This window comes from Platichthys flesus, chromosome 13 (genome assembly GCF_949316205.1).
Source record: "Platichthys flesus chromosome 13, fPlaFle2.1, whole genome shotgun sequence".
In the NCBI taxonomy this organism is placed as follows: domain Eukaryota; kingdom Metazoa; phylum Chordata; class Actinopteri; order Pleuronectiformes; family Pleuronectidae; genus Platichthys; species Platichthys flesus.
In genome coordinates, this window is record NC_084957.1 from 4,868,151 (window position 1) to 4,888,671 (window position 20,521).

The 20,521-nt window shown below is 41.6% G+C and overlaps 2 protein-coding genes across 2 annotated transcripts; one reads left to right on the top strand and one right to left on the bottom strand.

The window, feature by feature from the left end:
- Window positions 1-79: 79 nt before the first annotated feature.
- Window positions 80-9,815, bottom strand: LOC133967794 (lactase/phlorizin hydrolase-like). Its single transcript, XM_062403451.1, has 17 exons — window positions 9,212-9,815; window positions 8,552-8,619; window positions 8,052-8,129; window positions 7,874-7,967; window positions 7,248-7,332; window positions 6,499-7,156; window positions 5,776-6,424; window positions 4,022-5,575; window positions 3,648-3,916; window positions 3,268-3,558; window positions 2,991-3,189; window positions 2,546-2,748; window positions 2,359-2,465; window positions 2,050-2,181; window positions 1,641-1,864; window positions 1,280-1,516; window positions 80-644 (listed from the first exon to the last, which is right to left on the bottom strand). The coding sequence occupies exons 1-17, from the start codon at window positions 9,813-9,815 to the stop codon at window positions 484-486; spliced, it is 5,613 nt and encodes a 1,870-aa protein (XP_062259435.1). The 3' UTR covers window positions 80-483.
- Window positions 9,816-10,991: 1,176 nt separating this feature from the next.
- LOC133966994 (lactase/phlorizin hydrolase-like) lies at window positions 10,992-20,301 on the top strand. Its single transcript, XM_062402142.1, has 17 exons — window positions 10,992-11,604; window positions 12,281-12,345; window positions 12,507-12,590; window positions 12,677-12,770; window positions 13,080-13,162; window positions 13,701-14,381; window positions 14,460-15,108; window positions 15,306-16,859; window positions 17,024-17,292; window positions 17,435-17,725; window positions 17,936-18,134; window positions 18,464-18,654; window positions 18,799-18,905; window positions 19,031-19,162; window positions 19,348-19,571; window positions 19,661-19,897; window positions 20,027-20,301. The coding sequence occupies exons 1-17, from the start codon at window positions 10,992-10,994 to the stop codon at window positions 20,299-20,301; spliced, it is 5,748 nt and encodes a 1,915-aa protein (XP_062258126.1).
- The last annotated feature ends 220 nt before the right edge of the window (window positions 20,302-20,521 follow it).

The window sequence follows — 20,521 nt, forward strand, 5'->3', positions numbered from 1 at the left end:
TCACACAATACACTGCAAAGTAGATACTGTATACTTCATCTACTCATGGTAGAATAAAATGCAAAGGTGAATCTCAGCCTGACGGTTCAAACATTTACTTCTTTAATGATCGAATCATTTACAAACGATGAATCCAAAACATTTTTAACCGAGCTGCCATGAAAACAAACTCTCAGACAGATGTTATGAGAATCAGGGAGTTGTTCAGGATCAGTTTAGCAGAAAATCAAATAATATGCATCATAGGAAAATTCCAGATTTGTATTTGAGTTGTGAGAGCAGCAGTTAAATATTGGACATATTATTGAATGACAGCAAAATAAAATACATTTGTTTAATCATGTTTTTATGAAAAAAGTTCTTTTGAAATCTATTAAACTATTTCAAGTATGAAGATGCCTATTAGACCTTTACTGATACATTCGTTATTCTTTAATTCTAAAATTAAAACTCCTTTTCAATTTTTTGACAATTCTGCTACAGTTACTTGGAGCGATTTCTTGCTCTAAAGAAGCAAACAGATGAACCAATAGCTACAAGCACAGCAACAACTAGGAGAGCGAATGTGGTGTTGAGTCCAGTCTCAGCATCACTGGTAGAAAGATTCATACCAAGGAATTTCACAGTGTCATCAGTGATCGTCCCTGCAGAAAACACACAAGTTTGTTATATTCAATTTGAATGTATTGCTTGACAGTGTGATTCTACGTAAAGAAAAACAACAAGTCCTTATATCACTTCATGTTATGTTCTGTAAATGAAAAACACTTTACTGCTGTCTCACTAAGGGATAGAGGAGCAGACTAATACTGCTGCTCGGTTAAATATGAAACTATACAGCCAGCAGATGCTTAGCTTTAGCTTAGTATACAGCCTGAAACCATGAGGAAGCAGCTCCACCCGCTCAGTCCAAAGGTTAGAAACTACCTCTTGTTTAATACTCTGACAAGATTCCAGAAAGTCACTGCTCCTGACTAGGAAATCACATAAGTCTATAAAAATGTTACTTGTTTCTGTACAGAAGCTTTAAACTGATAAGGCCTGCATCTTTGGCTACTATGCTAACCTATCAGTCCAATGGTTCCAATAAAATCTTGAAACTCGTGTCACACTTTTCCGTTGGTCTGTGACAATCACACAATACACTGCAAAGTATATACTGTATATTGTTCAGTGAAGTAATACACAACAAGACACATAACTGGAAACAAAAATAATTCAAATAAATGAATAAAATGTGCAATGTGTGTTGAAGTAATCGAAACCGGTATCAGTTTACCTTCAGGCACGGGGCTCAAACACTCATGGGGCCCTGAGGCCGGGTCAGGGAATCCGTTGCAGTTGATGATGGTGGAATAAGCGGCGACAGAGGACTTGGCCACACGAGAAAGCTCAGGGTCTGATCGATTGACGTAGAAAAGGCCAAATCTCTCTGAAAAGCCAGTTGCCCATTCTAGGTTGTCCATCAGCGACCAAGCTGTGTAACCCCGGATATCCACACCATCCAGCAAGTTGGCTAAAAGAGAGGGTCAAATTAAAAAACATTTCTAAATGCTGACGCAAACAACCTTAACTGTAAAGTTGTTGGTAACTGTTTCACTTCATCCCAATGTATTTCAGGAAAGTGGCAGGCCTTATACCTTTCAGCGCCTGGTTGATGTATTGTTCATAGTAGTAGCTCCTGTAAATATCATTCAGGTCGATAGGCCCTCGCCCTGACATGCCATTCTCAGTGATGATGATAGGTGGGTTCCCATACTCCTCCTTAATAAAGTTTAAAATCCTCCTAAATCCAAACGGTGACACCTTCAGCCACGATGAGCCTGAATCCAGCCAGGTGCGATCTGCGATTGTTCCTGCTCCCCTGTGAAGATCAATCATTTGTATCTTTTATTCATGTGCTGAACATCGAATATAGTGCACATTAAGAAGATGAATCATTTTAATTGAACCATCTTCTGAATATTACTGTTCTATAAGCCTTATTCATTAAATAGTGCAGAGTGAGAGGGCAGCCCATGAGATAACTGCAGTGTTGGTGCTGATTACCTGTCAGCGTCATAATGCTGAAGGTTCCCGTAATCCACAGGGAACGCCAGCACAGTGGTGTAATGGTTGAAGCCAAAATAATCATAGGTACCCTTGATTCTCTTAATCTCCTCAGGAGAAAATTCAGGTAGCCTAGAGAAAGTTAAGTGACATACTTTAATTTACTACACCACATGTGTGAGTTATAGCAAAATGAAAATGAACATTGCAATATTTAGGTCCCTCCTAAATTCCTATTTTATCTCATTTTGCTAGAGTTTAAAATGGACATTTTTTTCCTTTCAGAATTGACATTAGTGTTTATAATACCGTGATTTTGGCAGACCAGCTGCTAAGCTTCGCTCTCGAATGATCGTCTTCATCATGTTGCTGTAGTCTCCATTAAATACAGGATGGGCAAACCAGCCAATGTAAAACTGCAAAGAGAGACACCGCTATTAGAGACTTTACACATGTTGAAAGTTATAAGTTATATAAGTTTTTGAAATAACTGTACCTGCACCACACGTTTTGCAGCATCAATGTCCACCTGCTTGTAGGGATTCCTGGGTTCCGACCAGTCAGAGTTTATGGTGATAGAGATGATCCCTTTCTGTTTGGCTCGGTACTTGTCATTGTAGAGGTGCCAGGCTTCAGCATGAGCTTTAAGCAGGTTGTGACCCACAATATAAGGCAAAGTGCCTGGTCGGAAACTGATCCCTGTACACGCAGAGTAACACAAGTTTAAGTTATATGCTTTTTGTGGTTTAGCAATGTATATGTTTTGTGGTTTTAAAGGTCTAAAGATTCTATTCTTTAACTTTTTAGTTTTCTAACAGTACAACAATATGTTAGTGGCAGTAAAAGTGTGAGCATTTTAAGGTACTTTTCCTCACCCAATAAACAAGCACACATTGGTGCGAGGTTGCATTTAAGATGGAGAGCATTTCATTAAGACATACCTGGGGCAGCTGCTCCATAGCCATGGCCTATGTTTGCGACATTGTACGGCTCATTAATAGTGATCCAAAATTTCACTTTGTGACCAAGACGGCTAAAGATGAGGTCTGCATAATCTCTGAACCTGTCAATAATAGTTTCATTCTCCCAGCCCTTAATATCCTGCAGTGCTTGTGGAAGATCCCAGTGGAAAAGAGTGATCTGATGACGGAAAATAGTAATTTTTTTACAATTTTATATTGAAAACATTCTTGAGATATTTGTAATGATTACACATACATGAGGTTGGATGTTTGCAGCAAGCAGTGCATCCACCAGTCTATGGTAGTAGTTGAGTCCAGCCTCATTGATGTGCCTGGTGGTGCCATCAGGAAGCACCCTCGACCACGATATGGAGAACCGATAATGGGTCACTTTAAGTTGCCTCAACATAGCAACGTCCTCTTCTACTTTATTGTAACTGTCGCATGCTACGTCCCCATCGTCGTCATTTAACACTCGGAGAGGAGTGTGAGCAAACTTGTCCCAAATGCTGAGGCCTTTTCCATCTGCTCTCCATCCCCCTTCAATCTGGAAACAGTATAGGTTAAACAGAGATTTAAGTAGACAAAGACCTACTTGATAAAGCATTAATGAGGGGGATTCAGATTAAAAGTTACCTGGTATGAAGCTGTTGCAGTGCTCCAAATGAAATCCTTGCGGAAATGTCCATAAAGCATCTTATCATCATCTGGTTTAGGGAAACCATTGTTCTTTACGACTTGGGAGAAGAAATGAGCGGAGTACTTGGGTGTCCTTGGCCGGTTTGGGTTGGTGAAGTCCACGTGGTGTAACCCAAATCCAATTGTGTACCCTTGAAGCCACTCAAAAGAATCCATGAGAGATGCTGCTACATATCCTTTCACCTTCACACCATCTAGGTCATGGGCTATTGTTGAAATACACACAAGATCAAAAAATTAGCAAAGATCTAAACAATCATGATAATTCATTATATTTATTTATCTTCAGAGCTGTGTTCGTGTCGGTGCACCTTTAAGAGCCTCATCAACATAGGTCTTGAAATAAAATACTCTAGCAGAGTCATCCCAAGTTGTCTTCGATTCCGTAGCTACTCCATTCTCAGTAATGTAGATCTCTGGATCTCCATACTCCTCTTTGATCCAGTTGAGGAGTCTCCTCAAGCCCCATGCGACAGCTCTCTGGTTACTGATGGCTGTGGTTGGTGAATCACTTTCCTCTGCTTCTATCAAATCCTTGTCATAGTCATAAGAATGAGGTGTGAGCCTCATTGTAGCATGGCGTGCAATCTTTGTAGTGTAGTGATTTATGCAGAAAGTGTCAGCAGTTCCCCGGATGAAGCTCTTTTCTTCTTCAGTAAAGGAAGGCAGTCTTGAATCGGAAAGACCTTGGAGTTCACTTTTGTTTCCAACTTGCCATTTCATTGCATCGGGATAGTCCCCATTCTTGAAAATAGGGTGTGCAAACCATCCCAGTTGGAACTGCAGAGCGCGGTCAGCAGCCACCACTTCTCTGGGAACCGTGACATCTTTAGGTTCCATCCAATCAGCATTGAGGGCAATGGACACTAGTCCACCTTGGGATGTCCGATACTTATCATCATATGTGTGGTAGGCTCTGGCATGAGCTTTTATCAGGTTGTGTGCAACTCTGTATGGTGCAATTCCTGGATTTTTTACATTTGGTGGAATCTGTCCAAGTCCATATCCGGACCATGCAATTGTTTGAGGCTGGTTGAAGGTCATCCAAAACTTTACTCTGTCTCCAAACTTGTCAAAGCAGAAGTCGCAAAAGTCATTAAAAATATTAATCATGTCTACATTGTCCCATCCGCCAATGTCCTGCAGAGCTTGAGGGAGGTCCCAGTGATAGAGTGTCACCATGGGGGTAATGTTATACGCTAGGAGACCATCAATGAGTCTATTGTAGTAGTCAACACCTTTCTGGTTCATGGAGCTACGCAGACCATCAGGAAAGATCCTGGACCAGGACAGAGAGAATCTGTACGAATTCACCTTCAGAGCTCGCAGCATGTAGAGGTCTTCATCAAGTCTGTTGTAGCTGTCACAGGCCACATCTCCACTGGCATTACCAGGAATATTGCCAGGTTCTTGGGTGAATGTATCCCAGATGCTGGAGTTCTTCCCATCTGCATTCCAGCCACCTTCAATCTGGTAAGCTGATGATAACACTCCCCACCTGAAGCTTTGAGGGAAGGTACCATAGTGGTAGAGCTTTCTCTGAAAATTGTTTTGTTTAGAGAATTTCCTCCAGACATCCTTGGCTTGTGATGGGACTGTGGAAGGTGGCATCGGGGAAGCTTTATTTGACTTCGTATTTGACATATCTGGTGCATGAAAGAACTGTTTCTTGGAAGCAAAACCATTGTTCTCAATGACTTCAGAGTAAAAGTAGGCAGACTGCTTTGGAGTTCTGGGTCTGTCAGGTAGATCAAAGTTGACATGGTGGAGTCCAAACCGTTCACTGTAGCCTTGTGGACCCTCAAAACCATCCATGAGTGACTGGACAGTAAACCGCTGAACATTCACGCCATCCAGTTGTATAGCTGTTGAGAGAATAGAGACACTGAGCCACAAAACCATTATAATATTTTCCTATTGTTATACTTCTTAGTATTTACAGGGTACAAGATACAACGTCACTTATTTTGTAATTGATTTATCATGTAACCATTGATTTGTTTAAAAGATGTTTCTAAAATACTAACAAAGCAGATGAGAGTATGGACTACTAACTACAGCATACCTTTCAAGGCCTCATTGATGTAACTCCTCATGTAATCTATTCTGCTGGTATCATTGAGAGTATCCCCACTATACCCTGTAGAGATCCCATTCCCAGTTATGTAGATAGGCACTTTATTAACATTCAAGTATTCTGTGGAAATGTAGTTTAGAAGCCTGCGGAGGCCCCATGGTGTTGAATATATCCAGTCAGAAGCTGTAGAGGACCATGATGGATCCACATGAGCCTGGAAATCTCCAACCCCCTGAGGACCAGCGGTGCAGCCACCATCACGATTGTTGACCAACCGGGAGGTATAGTGGTTTAACCCGAAAAAATCAGCAGTTCCATGGATCCTCTTCCTGTCTTCTGGAGTGAAAACTGGAAGCCTTGCAGGCTCAGAATTGGGACACAGTCTTATTTTCTCTTCAATTTGAGTTTTGAGTGTTGCAGGATAATCTCCGTCTACAAATATGGGATGTGCAAACCAGCCCAGCATGAACTGCAGGTAGCGATCTGCAGCTACTGTGTCTTCAGGTCTGGCGGTGTCCAGGGGCTCGGCCCAGTCAGAATTCAATGCAATGCCCACTTTTCCTCCTTGTTTCATCCGGTACTTGTCATTGTAGACATGCCAGGCCTCAGCATGAGATTTGAGTATATTGTGAGTGACCTGCAAAGAGGAGAGAACAGTCAGCTAAATGGATAGGAATGACTAATATATTACAGTAATGACTTTACATTCACCTGATAGGAGGCAACCACATAATCCTTTACACCAGGGGGGTGCTCACCAGTGCCATAGCCAGCATGGCTCACCACCCAGGGGCTACTGAATGTGTTCCAAGTCTTGACCCTGTCTCCAAAACTGGAGAAGCAGAAGTCTGCATAGTCCTTGAAGGCTTCAACAATGGAAGTGTTGGTCCATCCACCATGTTCCTGGAGAGCTTGAGGCAGATCCCAGTGGTAGAGGGTGACAACAGGTTGTATGCCAGACTCAATGAGTGCATCGATCAGCTTGTCATAGTAGAGAGCCCCTCTCTCCAATTGGCTGTCTCTGTGGCCTGAGGGGAAAAGACGGGCCCAGGAGATGGAGAACTGGTAGGTGTTGACATGGAGACCTCGCAGGAGGTAGACATCATAATCCACCTTGTGGAAACTGTCACAAGCCAGATCAGCTGTCTGATTCTCAAAGGCCAGGCCTCCATGACCAAAGCGATCCCAAACTGTCTCCCCCTTCCCCTCTTCTGACCAGCCACCTTCTACCTTGAAGGACTCACTGGACGTGGCCCATTGGAAGTCTGCAGGGAAGGATTCTTTGAGAAAAAGGCCATGCGTAGTCTTGGCCTCAAATTTGTGCCACACACTGTCATAACTGCTTCTGGACTCTGTGTATTCTGCAATGCTACAATTTTTGGAGAAGAGTTAATCACAGAACAACATAGAGATATGCAGTAGATATGCATCATAAAATTGTTGCTGACACAAACTCTTACCTGGTTTCAGTATCCTGCATGTCTAGCTTACCCAGAATGTCCATCATGTCACATCCCACAATGTTCGGCTCATTGTTGTTCAGGACTGTGAGGTGTTTACAACAAAGATGAATGAATAAAATATGCAACTATTACAATATTTTCCCTTTTCGTTATAATATATTTTGGGGGGATGACATATAAGTTGATACAGTTGCTCAAATGGTACATCTACAGTAAACACATAATTCATGATGCCTAATTCCATTTCTAACCACAGTTCAGTTATTATGACAGTATTTAGAGTAAAAGATGACTGTCGGACAGATTATGAAATCAACTGCTATTGAATAGTTTAATGAACAAACTAATAAATAGAAAGTCCAAAGGCTGTTCATGATTACCTTGTAAAACCTTTACTGGACCATGATTTTTTTTTTCAAATCACTGCCATATGATTACCCACAAGAGAGTTAACTTTTATGATTATTGTACAGTAAAGGTTTACGATGTTGCAGTTTACAAGAGTACAGCCTTGGCTAGCCGCAGTGTTTATCTTATCTTGGGTTCTGTTTCTGTAATTACGTAAAAGTTTAAAATTGTATAGCAAAGTAATAGGCCTATTAGTTGAGCTGTAATGGCATTACCTTGCAGGATATTGCCAAGGAGCTGGAACTGATTGTAAGAACAATCACGAGCTGTCATCTTGTATATCAGTACAGGCAAGTTCCCACTGGACATCTACAACATTACGTAACATGCATGTGTTGGTAGAGTAATGTGAAATGCAAACTGAGAAGAAACACCTTGTGTTGATCACTGTACCTTTAAACTCCTCATCCTATCTGCAAAGTTAGATGCTGAGGCACAGTTATATTCAATGTTGACTGACAGGAAATCCATCTGTTGCAAATAGGAGATACACAACGATATGTTGTTACACTCCTGTCCCTCAATGAAACATACACTGCTTGTGCAGGTGCACATTAGAGACTAACTATAAACGCTGTTAAAGACACACTCTTTCTGTGACTTGCAATGAAGTATCTATGCTCTGCCAAAATGGAAGTTTATTCTTTTGCTGCAATATATTTTATCTCCAATTAATTGATCCTATTAATACGGGTAGAATTCAAGATCGACATAACATCCCAAACCATTATTGTGACACTTCTATATAATTACATGTATTTGTACATGTATTGAAAACATGCATATTATTTTTGATTTGCTACTAAATAATAACAGCACCTCACATGTATTATATAAATAATAAATGTGTATGGTAGGGTAATATGTGTAAGAAGATGAAAGGTGCAACTTACGGTTGTATCTTTAACCTGAGGAATCATTTCGACATCACTAGCTCCCAAACCAATGGACAGACGTCTCCCTGCAACATATGAGCATTAAGTTATCATTTAATTTAATTTATGGATCACGTGTGTGAACTCATACTGGATTTCCACCTGCTGAGTCACGTGGAAGACTTCAGTGTATTTTCAGCGTTGCATAAATCGCCCTTTTTTCTTTTATTGAGCTTCAATGATCACTGACACAGTCATGATAATCTACACATGGAATCTGAGCACACTCAGTATCAGTTCGCCATTAAGACACATTGAAAAGGAAATGTATCACCTACCTTATTAAGCAAGCCATAATAACTGTGACAACAATAAAATATAATTAATGTTATATTTAAGTATTACAAACAGTTACAACACTTTGTGCTTCCTCAGGACATCTGCATTTTATCATCTTAAAACAACCTGTTAATGCGTTTAATTTGAAAAGTGCTTCAATACTAATGTTACTCATTTTTTGTGTGTAATGTAAATTTTTTCTGTACTGGTGCTTTTGTTTGCTTGTTTTATTTGAGATGCAATACCTCCGGGGGCTCTCCAGTCAATAAATACTAATATAAATTCAAGTATCGACAATACAATTTATAAACTAAGTCAGTAAATCCTATCTTTACCCACCTTCTTCAGGAAACTGTTGATGGTAGTTCTTGTAGATGTTCCTATGGAGCTGAAGGATATTTTGCAGGGGCCGCGGAGCAGCCGCAGGCGCCCAATCCTGCATAGCGCCGCCTAGGTCAGTCAGTGTCAGCCATGACTCTGCCAGCTCTCCAAACTGCTGAAAGGCAAACTCTGCGTACTGCTGAAACATGTCCACCAGCTCCCGGCTCTCCCAGCCTCCAAACCGTGACCTCAGAGCCTCCGTCACAGTGGAGCCGTGGAGCACAACCAGAGGCTGAAGGCCCGACTCCAGCAGCTGTCTCAGCAGGGTCTGGTAACAGGTCACCACAGCCTGGTGGGGCTGGCTGGGGAGGCCTGTGGGTAGAAGCTGAGCCCATGACAGTGGCACCTTGAAGTGGGTCACCCCTCTGCTCTGGAGGTGCTCAAAGTACTGTCTAGAGCCAGGAGGTATGGGATGACTGCAGTCAAAAGCATCATTAACCTCAATGTTCGAGTTCAGGGGGCCAGCAAGGAGCATGAAGCCCTCGTGTCCATTCACCCAGCTGCTCCAACACTCACACACACACACGGCATACAGACACACAAACCACAACAGGTTCTTCATTGTGGCTGGAAAAGGATAGACTGATATTATTCACTGATAGCCAAGCTCCTTAAGGCAGTATTCTTTTCTGCTTAAGATCGATATCACGTCCATGTGATGCAACTGTTTTATTGCAGCCTTGTGATAGTCATAAAGACTCTGGACTCCCCCATGTACTCGCATCTGAAGAGCATGAAATATGCGGTTGCTATTTGTAAAAATGTTTGAGACATTTTTAGCTAAAGGGTGAGAGACAATGAGCTCCCTGGCTGTTTTCTAATAAAATCTCTGATTGATGTGAAAAACCACCTATTTGTTTCACAAAGGAAGGGCCTAATAAATGTACAATAATATAATTCATAAATTAGATGTATCTTGGAACGTGGCCTTTACTTGGGTTATTCAAGGGCCTGAATTAGGTGACTTACATCACATATAGTAATATAAAAATGCAATTTACAAAAATATATTTATATTTGTATACATGATGTGAATCTTTTGAGTGTGTATTTTCCAAAATGTTGAAGCAGCTTTTGCCTCAACAACAACAACAGAAAACTGACTCAAAGTAACCCCTTACCTGGAAATAACAAACTCTTCAATTCAAAGTACAATGATAAAGAAACAGATAGATGGTCTGTAATAAATATCTCTAATCTCTGCTGTGTCACGATATAAATACAAACAATACATTTTAAATTCCAATATATACATTTTAACATTCTTTCCTTTCACTGTTGACAGATGAGTCCTGTAAAGTTGTACCTTTTATTAATAATTTTTATAAGGCTACAATGTCAGAACAATTCAAATCCAAACCCGCAACACCATTGGAACTTCTATTGCACAACAGTGATTACTCATCATGATATTATAATTATATCATCCCGATCCCTGGCTCCTTGAATATTTTATAAAATCTAATTTTTCTCACAGTGTTCGATATTTTCACCAGATTTTTATCTTTGACCTCTGCACAGATATTTCTTCCCTCTCCCTCATAAATCTCTGATCCCTACTTGACCCTTTGCATTTTATCTGAAGCATTCAAGGCTGCGACCACTCATATACCAGCACCAGTTTACACTAGTGGACGTTATGAAACTCTGGTTTGACGGAAAGTTCAAGCTTGTAAACAGGACCTCTATAAATAGTAACTTAGCCACGGGCTCAAACACTTTCCCTCCCTCCGACAATATGCCGTTACTGGGGAAACGGCTCTTTCTGTGTTTGATAGCTCTGTATGGGTGCCTGTGCCAGAGACATGATGATCAACAGCAGGCCATGTTCCTTGCAGGTCCCATGACTATCGAGCAGGTGAAAGGCCTGAATGAAGACGTATTTGACGGAGAATTGCTAGACAGATTTGACTGCAGTCATCCCATACCTCCTGGCTCTAGACAGTACCTTGAGCACATCCAGAGCAGAGGGGTGACCCACTTCAAGGTGCCACTGTCATGGGCTCAGCTTCTACCCACAGGCCTCCCCAGCCAGCCCCACCAGGCTGTGGTGACCTGTTACCAGACCCTGCTGAGACAGCTGCTGGAGTCGGGCCTTCAGCCTCTGGTTGTGCTTCACGGCTCTACTGTGCCGGAGGCTCTGAGGTCACGGTTTGGAGGCTGGGAGAGCCGGGAGCTGGTGGACATGTTTCAGCAGTACGCAGAGTTTGTGTTTGGGGAGTTTGGAGAGCTGGCAGTGTCATGGGTGACACTGAGCAGCTTGGATGAACTAACGGGGGCTGAGCTGCAAAATGCTCTTGATGCACACAGCAGAATCTATCACCATTATCACCAGATGTTTCCCAGGAGAGGTAGGAGATCACTGTTTGCTTTAGAGCATTAATGTTATGAGTTGCTGTGTAAAACTTGTAGTTTGTATAGAATGTAAAGAAAATATTGAAAAGGGGAAATATTTGGTCAGCCATTATTGAAAAAAGGCGGCTTGCAAATAATAAAAATTCAATATTTTTGTGTCTTTAATGTTCCCCTCTTCTCTTCTGCATGTTCCATTACTGAAGCTTGAGAAACATACAACGCCAATGAACCATGTGTGGCTGGAGAAACTCACATTTTAATGCATAGTTCCCCAAAATGTTTACTGTTTTTATTTTTGCTGTTCACAATATATATTTGCATAGAGAATAAAGTTGTTGGATAAACAGGTATATTGAAACTTATACATCAACAAAGTTCAGTTTTCGGTTTTTTCCTTCTTTATTACAATGCTTATCAATAATCAGCATGACAATTAAAAACATTGCAAAGCACAGTTAGATTGATATATAATCACATTGCAAAAGCATTGATCTTCTGCCGTGCGACAGGTTACCAGTTTTATTATATGCACAATGATTATGGTAATGTTGAGACACTGCTGTTCATATCTGTTTATCTTCTGTGCCTAAGGTCATGATAAGGAGAGTGCAAATGCAAGGGTAAGGAGAATTTGATTGGAGCACAGTAAAATTTAAATGTAATTTGTTGCAGATAGACAGTTATCAATCGGGGTAAAGGGCAGTAAAATCCAAGTCATCTATGAAACTCAACAACAGGTAAGATCTCACAGTCACATAAATCACACAGCAATCAAACAAATATATTAAATGCATATTTCAAGATGCCTCCTAATAGATAAAGGTGTTAGGTTCATCTTTATTTGTGTGCGAGAAAAGAGTTCCACTCCCCGATGCTGACACGCTCATCTCTTTTTCAGAAATACTTAGATTTCCTGTCTGTTAAAGTTCAGTATGACTGCACTGACGGGCAGAACCTGGCAGAGGAACTGAGAAATCTCATGGTACGTAGCATTTAACATGCATCAGTCACTGGTTTAATCTGTTATCTGTGCTGCTTCACCTGAACTGAATGTGTCTGTTTTCTCAGGGAAAGTGTGGAAAGAAACCGGTTCTCATTTACGAGTTGAACATCCAGGGCTGTTCTCCTTATCACTTCCTGTCTGATACCAAGATATTAGAAGGTAATCTTTCATATGAATAATGAGAGTCACGACCTGAGATAAGTGAATTATAGTGTTTGCTTTATGACCCTTCGAACTCAAAGTTGAAAGAAAAATTATAAAAAAGAGATCAACACTTTTATTTGCCTAGGTCATAGTTCAGACAATTTAAAATCCATTAAATAAAACTGATTGCACATCATTTATATCATCTTATGAACAATTGCAAAAATGGTTCAGGGATATAGTTATTGTTTTATGACAATGAAGGACATATGAATATGATAGATGATTTATTCTGTATAATTAATTATTATTGTACTTTCACAGTGCTGAGCAATGCAGAACTAAATGTTCTTGGATTGGACATGGTGGATCTCTTACGTCCTGCTGACTCTGTCCCAAAAAGGTGTGTAGTTCTAAAAGACAGGGAAGTATTTAATCCACATTATATCTTAACCCGTCTCTGTGGAAATGGCTGAGTAAATGTGCGATGATTTGATTTGTGAAGCACAGAACACCAACAATTCACTTCAGTTACAAAATATTTCACTATTTCAACAAGATAAATAGAAAGTAAATGAACATGTTGCCAACAAGACATGATTTTGGAGTTAACCAATTATTCCCAAAGTGTGGGAAGAGACATTGAGTTGTAATAGAGAAAGTAAAATGAAGGCTGAATATGGAAATCATGTTTGATGGCACACAAGGTATGTACTCAATGTGTCTGATGATGTGTGTGTGAGTGCATTTAAGGGGAAGGTATTTGGTATTTACCATTAAAATGCATTCCGCTTTGGTAACAAATATTTTTTGACTGCATGGTATATAAAGTCCTATGCTAGTCCATGGAAAATAATAATTGTTGCATTTTTCCTCAATTACTCCATCTAATTTCATTTTTTAACGTTTTCTTTCTCAATATTAAGACAACAACAACAAGAGGAGGAAACCTACAACAGAAATGATCTTCAAACATCATCATGTTTCAAAACCTACTGCAAAACCTGGATCAATTTTGCCACCATGAACTCAGCTCAGCGAGATGTGTTCCTGAACGAATCCTTCCCTGCAGACTTCCAATGGGCCACATCCAGTGAGTCCTTCAAGGTAGAAGGTAGCTGGTCAGAAGAGGGGAAGGGGGAGACAGTTTGGGATCGCTTTGGTCATGGAGGCCTGGCCTTTGAGAATCAGACAGCTAATCTGGCTTGTGACAGTTTTCACAAGGTGGATTATGATGTCTACCTCCTGCGAGGTCTCCATGTCAACACCTACCAGTTCTCCATCTCCTGGGCCCGTATATTCCCCTCAGGCCACAGAGACAGCCAATCAGAGAAAGGGGCTCTCTACTATGACAAGCTGATCGATGCACTCATTGAGTCTGGCATACAACCTGTTGTCACCCTCTACCACTGGGATCTGCCTCAAGCTCTCCAGGAACATGGTGGATGGACCAACACTTCCATTGTTGAAGCCTTCAAGGACTATGCAGACTTCTGCTTCTCCAGGTTTGGAGACAGGGTCAAGACTTGGAACACATTCAGTAGCCCCTGGGTGGTGAGCCATGCTGGCTATGGCACTGGTGAGCACCCCCCTGGTGTAAAGGATTTTGTGGTTGCCTCCTATCAGGTGAATGTAATGTCATTACTGTATTATAAATATATGTCATTCCTATCCATTTAGCTGACTGTTCTGTCCTCTTTGCAGGCCACTCACAATATACTCAAGTCTCATGCTGAGGCCTGGCATGTCTACAATAACAAGTACCGGATGAAACAAGGAGGAAAAGTGGGCATTGCATTGAATTCTGACTGGGCCGAGCCCCTGGACCCCTCCAGACCGGAAGACATAGTAGCTGCAGATCGCTACCTGCAGTTCATGCTGGGCTGGTTTGCACATCCCATATTTGTAGACGGAGATTATCCTGCAACACTCAAAACTCAAATTGAAGAGAAAATAAGACTGTGTCCCAATTCTGAGCCTGCAAGGCTTCCAGTTTTCACTCCTGAAGACAAGAAGAGGATCCATGGAACTGCTGATTTTTTCGGGTTAAACCACTATACCTCCCGGTTGGTCAACAATCGTGATGGTGGCTGCACCGCTGGTCCTCAGGGGGTTGGAGATTTCCAGGCTCATATGGATCCATCATGGTCCTCTACAGCTTCTGACTGGATATATTCAACACCATGGGGCCTCCGCAGGCTTCTAAACTACATTTCCACAGAATACTTGAATGTTAATAAAGTGCCTATCTACATAACTGGGAATGGGATGCCTACTGGGTATAGTGCGGACACTCTCAATGATACCAGCAGAATAGAATACATGAGGAGTTACATCAATGAGGCCCTGAAAGGTATGCTGTAGTTAGTAGTCCATACTCTCATCTGCTTTGTTAGTATTTTAGAAACATCTTTTAAACAAATCAATGGTTACATGATAAATCAATTTCAAAATAAGTGACGTGGTGTCTTGTACCCTGTAAATACAAAGAATAATAACAACAGGAAATATAAATGGTTGTGTGGCTCAGTGTCTCTATTCTCTCAACAGCTATACAACTGGATGGCGTGAATGTTCAGCGGTTTACTGTCCAGTCACTCATGGATGGTTTTGAGGGTCCACAAGGCTACAGTGAACGGTTTGGACTCCACCATGTCAACTTTGATCTACCTGACAGACCCAGGACTCCAAAGCAGTCTGCCTACTTTTACTCTAAAGTCATTGAGAACAATGGTTTTGCTTCCAAGAAACAGTTCTTTCATGCACCAGATACGTCAAATACGAAGTCAAATAAAGCTTCCCCGATGCCACCTTCCACAGTCCCATCACAAGCCAAGGATGTCTGGAGGAAATTCTCTAAACAAACCAATTTTCAGAGAAAGCTCTACCACTATGGTACCTTCCCTCAAGGCTTCGGGTGGGGAGTGTCATCATCAGCTTACCAGATTGAAGGTGGCTGGAATGCAGATGGGAAGAACTCCAGCATATGGGATACATTCACCCAAGAACCTGGCAATATTCCTGGTAATGCCAGTGGAGATGTGGCCTGTGACAGCTACAACAGACTTGACGAAGACCTCTACATGCTGCGAGCTCTGAAGGTGAATTCGTACAGATTCTCTCTGTCCTGGTCCAGGATCTTTCCTGATGGTCTGCATAGCTCCATGAACCAGAAAGGTGTTGACTACTACAATAGACTCATTGATGGTCTCCTAGCGTATAACATTACCCCCATGGTGACACTCTATCACTGGGACCTCCCTCAAGCTTTGCAGGACATTGGTGGATGGGACAATGTAGACATGATTAATATTTTTAATGACTTTTGTGACTTCTGCTTTGACAAGTTTGGAGACAGAGTAAAGTTTTGGATGACCTTCAACCAGCCTCAAACAATTGCATGGTCCGGATATGGACTTGGACAGATTCCACCAAATGTAAAAAATCCAGGAATTGCACCATACAGAGTTGCACACAACCTGATAAAAGCTCATGCCAGAGCTTACCACACATATGATGATAATTATCGGACATCCCAAGGTGGACTAGTGTCCATTGCCCTCAATGCTGATTGGATGGAACCTAAAGATGTCACGGTTCCCAGAGAAGTGGTGGCTGCTGACCGCGCTCTGCAGTTCCAACTGGGATGGTTTGCACACCCTATTTTCAAGAACGGGGACTATCCCGATGCAATGAAATGGCAAGTTGGAAACAAAAGTGAACTCCAAGGTCTTTCAGAGTCAAGACTGCCTTCCTTTACTGAAGAAGAAAAGAGCTCCATCCGGGGAACCGCTGACATTTTCTGCGTAAATCACTACACTACAAAGATAGTGAACCATAATACAGCTCCACTTAGCATTAAATCCTATGACTATGACAAGGATTTGATAGAAGCAGAGGAAAGTGATTCACCAACCACAGCCATCAGTAACCAGAGAGCTGTCGCATGGGGCTTGAGGAGACTCCTCAACTGGATCAAAGAGGAGTACGGAGATCCGGCGATCTACATTACTGAGAATGGAGCATCCACAGACAATAAGATCACAGTGGATGACACAGAAAGGGTATTTTTCCACAAAACCTACATTGATGAGGCTTTGAAGGGTTAGTGCACACATCAATATCTAGATTTTGCCATATGGTTGGCCTGTGAAGCACCCACCATATTCCTTGAAATCAATTAGGACAGAGTGTAGACCACCTTTTCTCAATGTAAATTTAGTTTATAGCTAATTATGTTTCTTTTTCTGTAATTGTGCTGTATGCAGCCCATAATCTTGATGGTGTGAAGGTGAAAGGATACGTAGCAACATCTCTCATGGATTCTTTTGAGTGGCTTAATGGGTACAAAGTTGGATTCGGGCTGCACTATGTGGACTTCACCAATCAAAACCGTCCCAGGACGCCCAAACGCTCAGCTCACTATTATTACCAGGTCGTGAGGGACAATGGTTTCCCATTACCAGAAGATGAGAAGACCCTTTACGGAGCATTTCCCACAAATTTTAACTGGAGCACTGCTAGTGCTTCCTACCAGGTAAGCAATGCCAGTACGTTGTTGGAGATCACTTCACACTGACCCAGTGCACTGCTGGGATAATTCTTCTAATATGGTAAATTTTTAGCCAACTTTTATGGTTTTTGCAGTGCTATAATAACACTTTTCTTGACTTGTTCAGATTGAAGGGAGCTGGAGAGCACATGGAAAGGGACTGAGTATCTGGGACAAGTTTGCCCATACTCCTTTGAGAGTGAGCAATAGTAACAATGGGGATATCGCTTGTGATAGTTACAATAAGATTGATGAAGATGTGGCGGTGCTGAAGAAGTTGAAGGTTTCAGACTACCGCTTCTCTGTATCCTGGCCCAGGGTGCTTCCTGATGGCACCAACAACTACATCAATGAAGCTGGACTGAACTACTACCATAGATTACTGGATGCATTGGAAGCTGCTAACATTAATCCACAGGTATAAGCAGTGTTGCCATCAATATGATTGGATTAGGTCCCAGACTTAAACACAGATATTTACCATGTTTAGGACATGTTCATTTCTAGCCTTGTTTGGCATGAACTTATTGTAGCGTGAACGAAATGAAATGTGCCAAAGAGAAAAATAAACCCTGTGTGAAAAGTGCACCATAATACAGTAAACATATTCTTCCTTTTATTTTTTCAGGTGACCCTGTATCACTGGGACCTTCCATTGGCTTTGCAGAAAGTAGGGGGGTGGCAAAATGCAACGATTGTAGATAGATTTAGAGACTATGCAGATGTTTTATTCAGCCGACTTGGAAACAGAGTGAAGTTCTGGATCACTTTAAATGAACCGTACATTGTAGCCAACCTTGGCTATGGATATGGTACCTTTGCTCCAGGTAATGGCACAACATTGTTTTGAGATACTCATTTTTATTAGTTTAGAAATTGTTCTTTTTGTGTAGTCTTCTATAAGCTTCAAAGTTTCAGAAGATTACCTTCCCTCTCTCTGTTTGGTGCACCTCAGCCACCATTTCTGTGTAGGTCCTATAAGGGTTAAAACCGGCTTAAATACAGGTGGAGTAGTCCAAAGCCCAAAAGGGTTTAACGGTGGTGTTGAGTAGGCTGAAGCTCCTTACTGGTTTGTCAAAGCTAGCTGTTTTAGTTTTACGCTGTATGATGATGAATGTTCCTAAAAGTACCATTAATAACGCTTCAACTGTTTCAGGTATTGTGGGTAAGCAGTATATTGCGGCTCACAACCTGATCAAGGCCCATGCTGAGGCGTGGCACCTCTATAATGACAAGTACCGTGCACCACATGGAGGCATCATCTCCATTACTATCAATTCGGATTGGGTGGAGCCACGGAACCCATATAAGCAGGAGGACGTGGACTCAACCAAGCGCTACTTGCAGGTAGACAAGTAAACATCAGAAATATCTCGGCCACTTTGAAATGACTTTTACTCCTTTACTAAAAAAAGAAGACAGGTTAATTAGGTGTCAGGATAAAAACATGTGGGCTTGAAATGATCTCTGACTGTGTGATTTATGTTGCAGTTCTTCATTGGCTGGTTTGCCCATCCCATCTTCAATGGAGATTATCCGGACTTAATGAAGACCATCGTTCGCAGCAGAAGCCTCGCTGCAGGTCTCCCTGAGTCACGGTAAAGCAACCATAGTTTTTACAAGCAGCGAAAAAGGCAGTTGTTTTTGTTCTAAGCGTAAATAACTTAAACTTGTAAGATGGAATTTAAGATTGTGTATTTAAAAATACCTATCTCTTCTATAGGCTTCCTGAGTTCACTCCTGATGAAATCAGAAGAATCAAAGGGACCCATGATTACTTTGGCTTCAACCATTACTGTACGGTCCTCTCATACCCTGTAGATCTGGGAAAACAGCAGGATTATGAAGCTGACAGGTAGGCTTGAATCAAAAGAAGATAGCTTAATGATGTTTAATTGTTCTTTTGCTGTATCTCATATGAGAAGAAGATGTGGGACTGTCATGCTTTATTCAGTTGCCTGTCTAAATACAGCACAGGTCAACATATATACAGTATGACATGTTATACTCATGCTAAGAGATGTGCAATCCAATATCCAGGGGCACTGGAACCACACACGACCGCACATGGATTGAAACTGGTTCCTTCTGGCTGAAGATCACGCCATTTGGATTCAGAAAAATCCTCAAGTTCATCAAGGATGAGTATGGAAACCCGCCTGTCTATGTCACAGAGAATGGGGTCTCAGAAAGAGGACCGGTGGACCTGAATGACATCCACAGAACACACTATTATAACACCTACATCAACCAGGCCCTTAAAGGTATTTAAAGAGGAATATAGAGAAAATATCCTACTATTAATATCTCTATGATATCATATCATATTATGTATGAACATCTTGTCTTTCAGCTCATGTTCTGGACGGAGTAGACCTAAGAGGCTACACAGCCTGGTCATTGATGGACAACTTTGAATGGGCTGCTGGTTACTCTGAGCGCTTCGGACTGTTCTATGTGAACCGTTCCAACCCCACACTTCCTCGCATCGCTAAAAACTCAGCCTCCCGCTACGCCTCCATCATCTCCTGCAATGGCTTCCCAGACCCAGCCACTGGGCCCCACGATTGTTTGAACCCAGAACCAGAAGGTAATGCGACGCAGTGCAATCACTGGAGGATGATTTGAAGGCAAAATACTTACATACATGATGAAAAACACACATTTTTAAAGGGATGTTGTACTAAAACAAAAGTTTGTCTTGTTTATCTTTCAACAGCAACAACTGCACCCCCTGCGACCACACTAGAGAACACTTTTAACACAACTGTTCATACAACTCATCATACAACTGTCCCTGTTCTGCTTCCGTACACGGTGGACTTCCTTGGTCTGGAGCTTTCGACTCACGATGCTGAAGTGGCACTTTACGTCATCTTTGCATTTCTTCTCGCAAGTGTCCTTGGGGTTGTCCTCACCGTGTTCTGGCTCCTGAAAACAAAAAAGAAGTTGACGGGAGAAGCTGGGAATTCCTTTAAAATGGAGAAGATGTGAGCAAAGCTTCAGGAAAGGAGTGAACTCTTCCTTAACTGGTCAAGTGAGAACTGGATTGCTGTTGAATTCATGGTTTTCCATTCAGATGCCAAGAAGAAAGACCATGTACCTCATGTGACAAATATAGAAAGGATAATTTTGATTAATCTTGTATTATTTTCAAAATTAAACAAAAATTAATTCAACACCTTCCTGTCCAAATTTGATAATTAGCATAACC

Bases quoted from the DNA above. Each gene is read 5' to 3' on its own strand.
- LOC133967794 (XM_062403451.1), bottom strand. From the start codon at position 9,815: ATGAAGAACCTGTTGTGGTTTGTGTGTCTGTATGCCGTGTGTGTGTGT. The intron at 6,425-6,498 runs GTGAATGTAAAG...TCCTCTTTGCAG, and splicing joins ATGTGGTTGCCTCCTATCAG to GTCACTCACAATATACTCAA. The intron at 2,749-2,990 runs GTATGTCTTAAT...CTGCGTGTACAG, and splicing joins CTATGGAGCAGCTGCCCCAG to GGATCAGTTTCCGACCAGGC.
- LOC133966994 (XM_062402142.1), top strand. From the start codon at position 10,992: ATGCCGTTACTGGGGAAACGGCTCTTTCTGTGTTTGATAGCTCTGTAT. The intron at 11,605-12,280 runs GTAGGAGATCAC...AATTTGTTGCAG, and splicing joins CCAGATGTTTCCCAGGAGAG to ATAGACAGTTATCAATCGGG. The intron at 18,655-18,798 runs GTAGACAAGTAA...TTTATGTTGCAG, and splicing joins CAACCAAGCGCTACTTGCAG to TTCTTCATTGGCTGGTTTGC.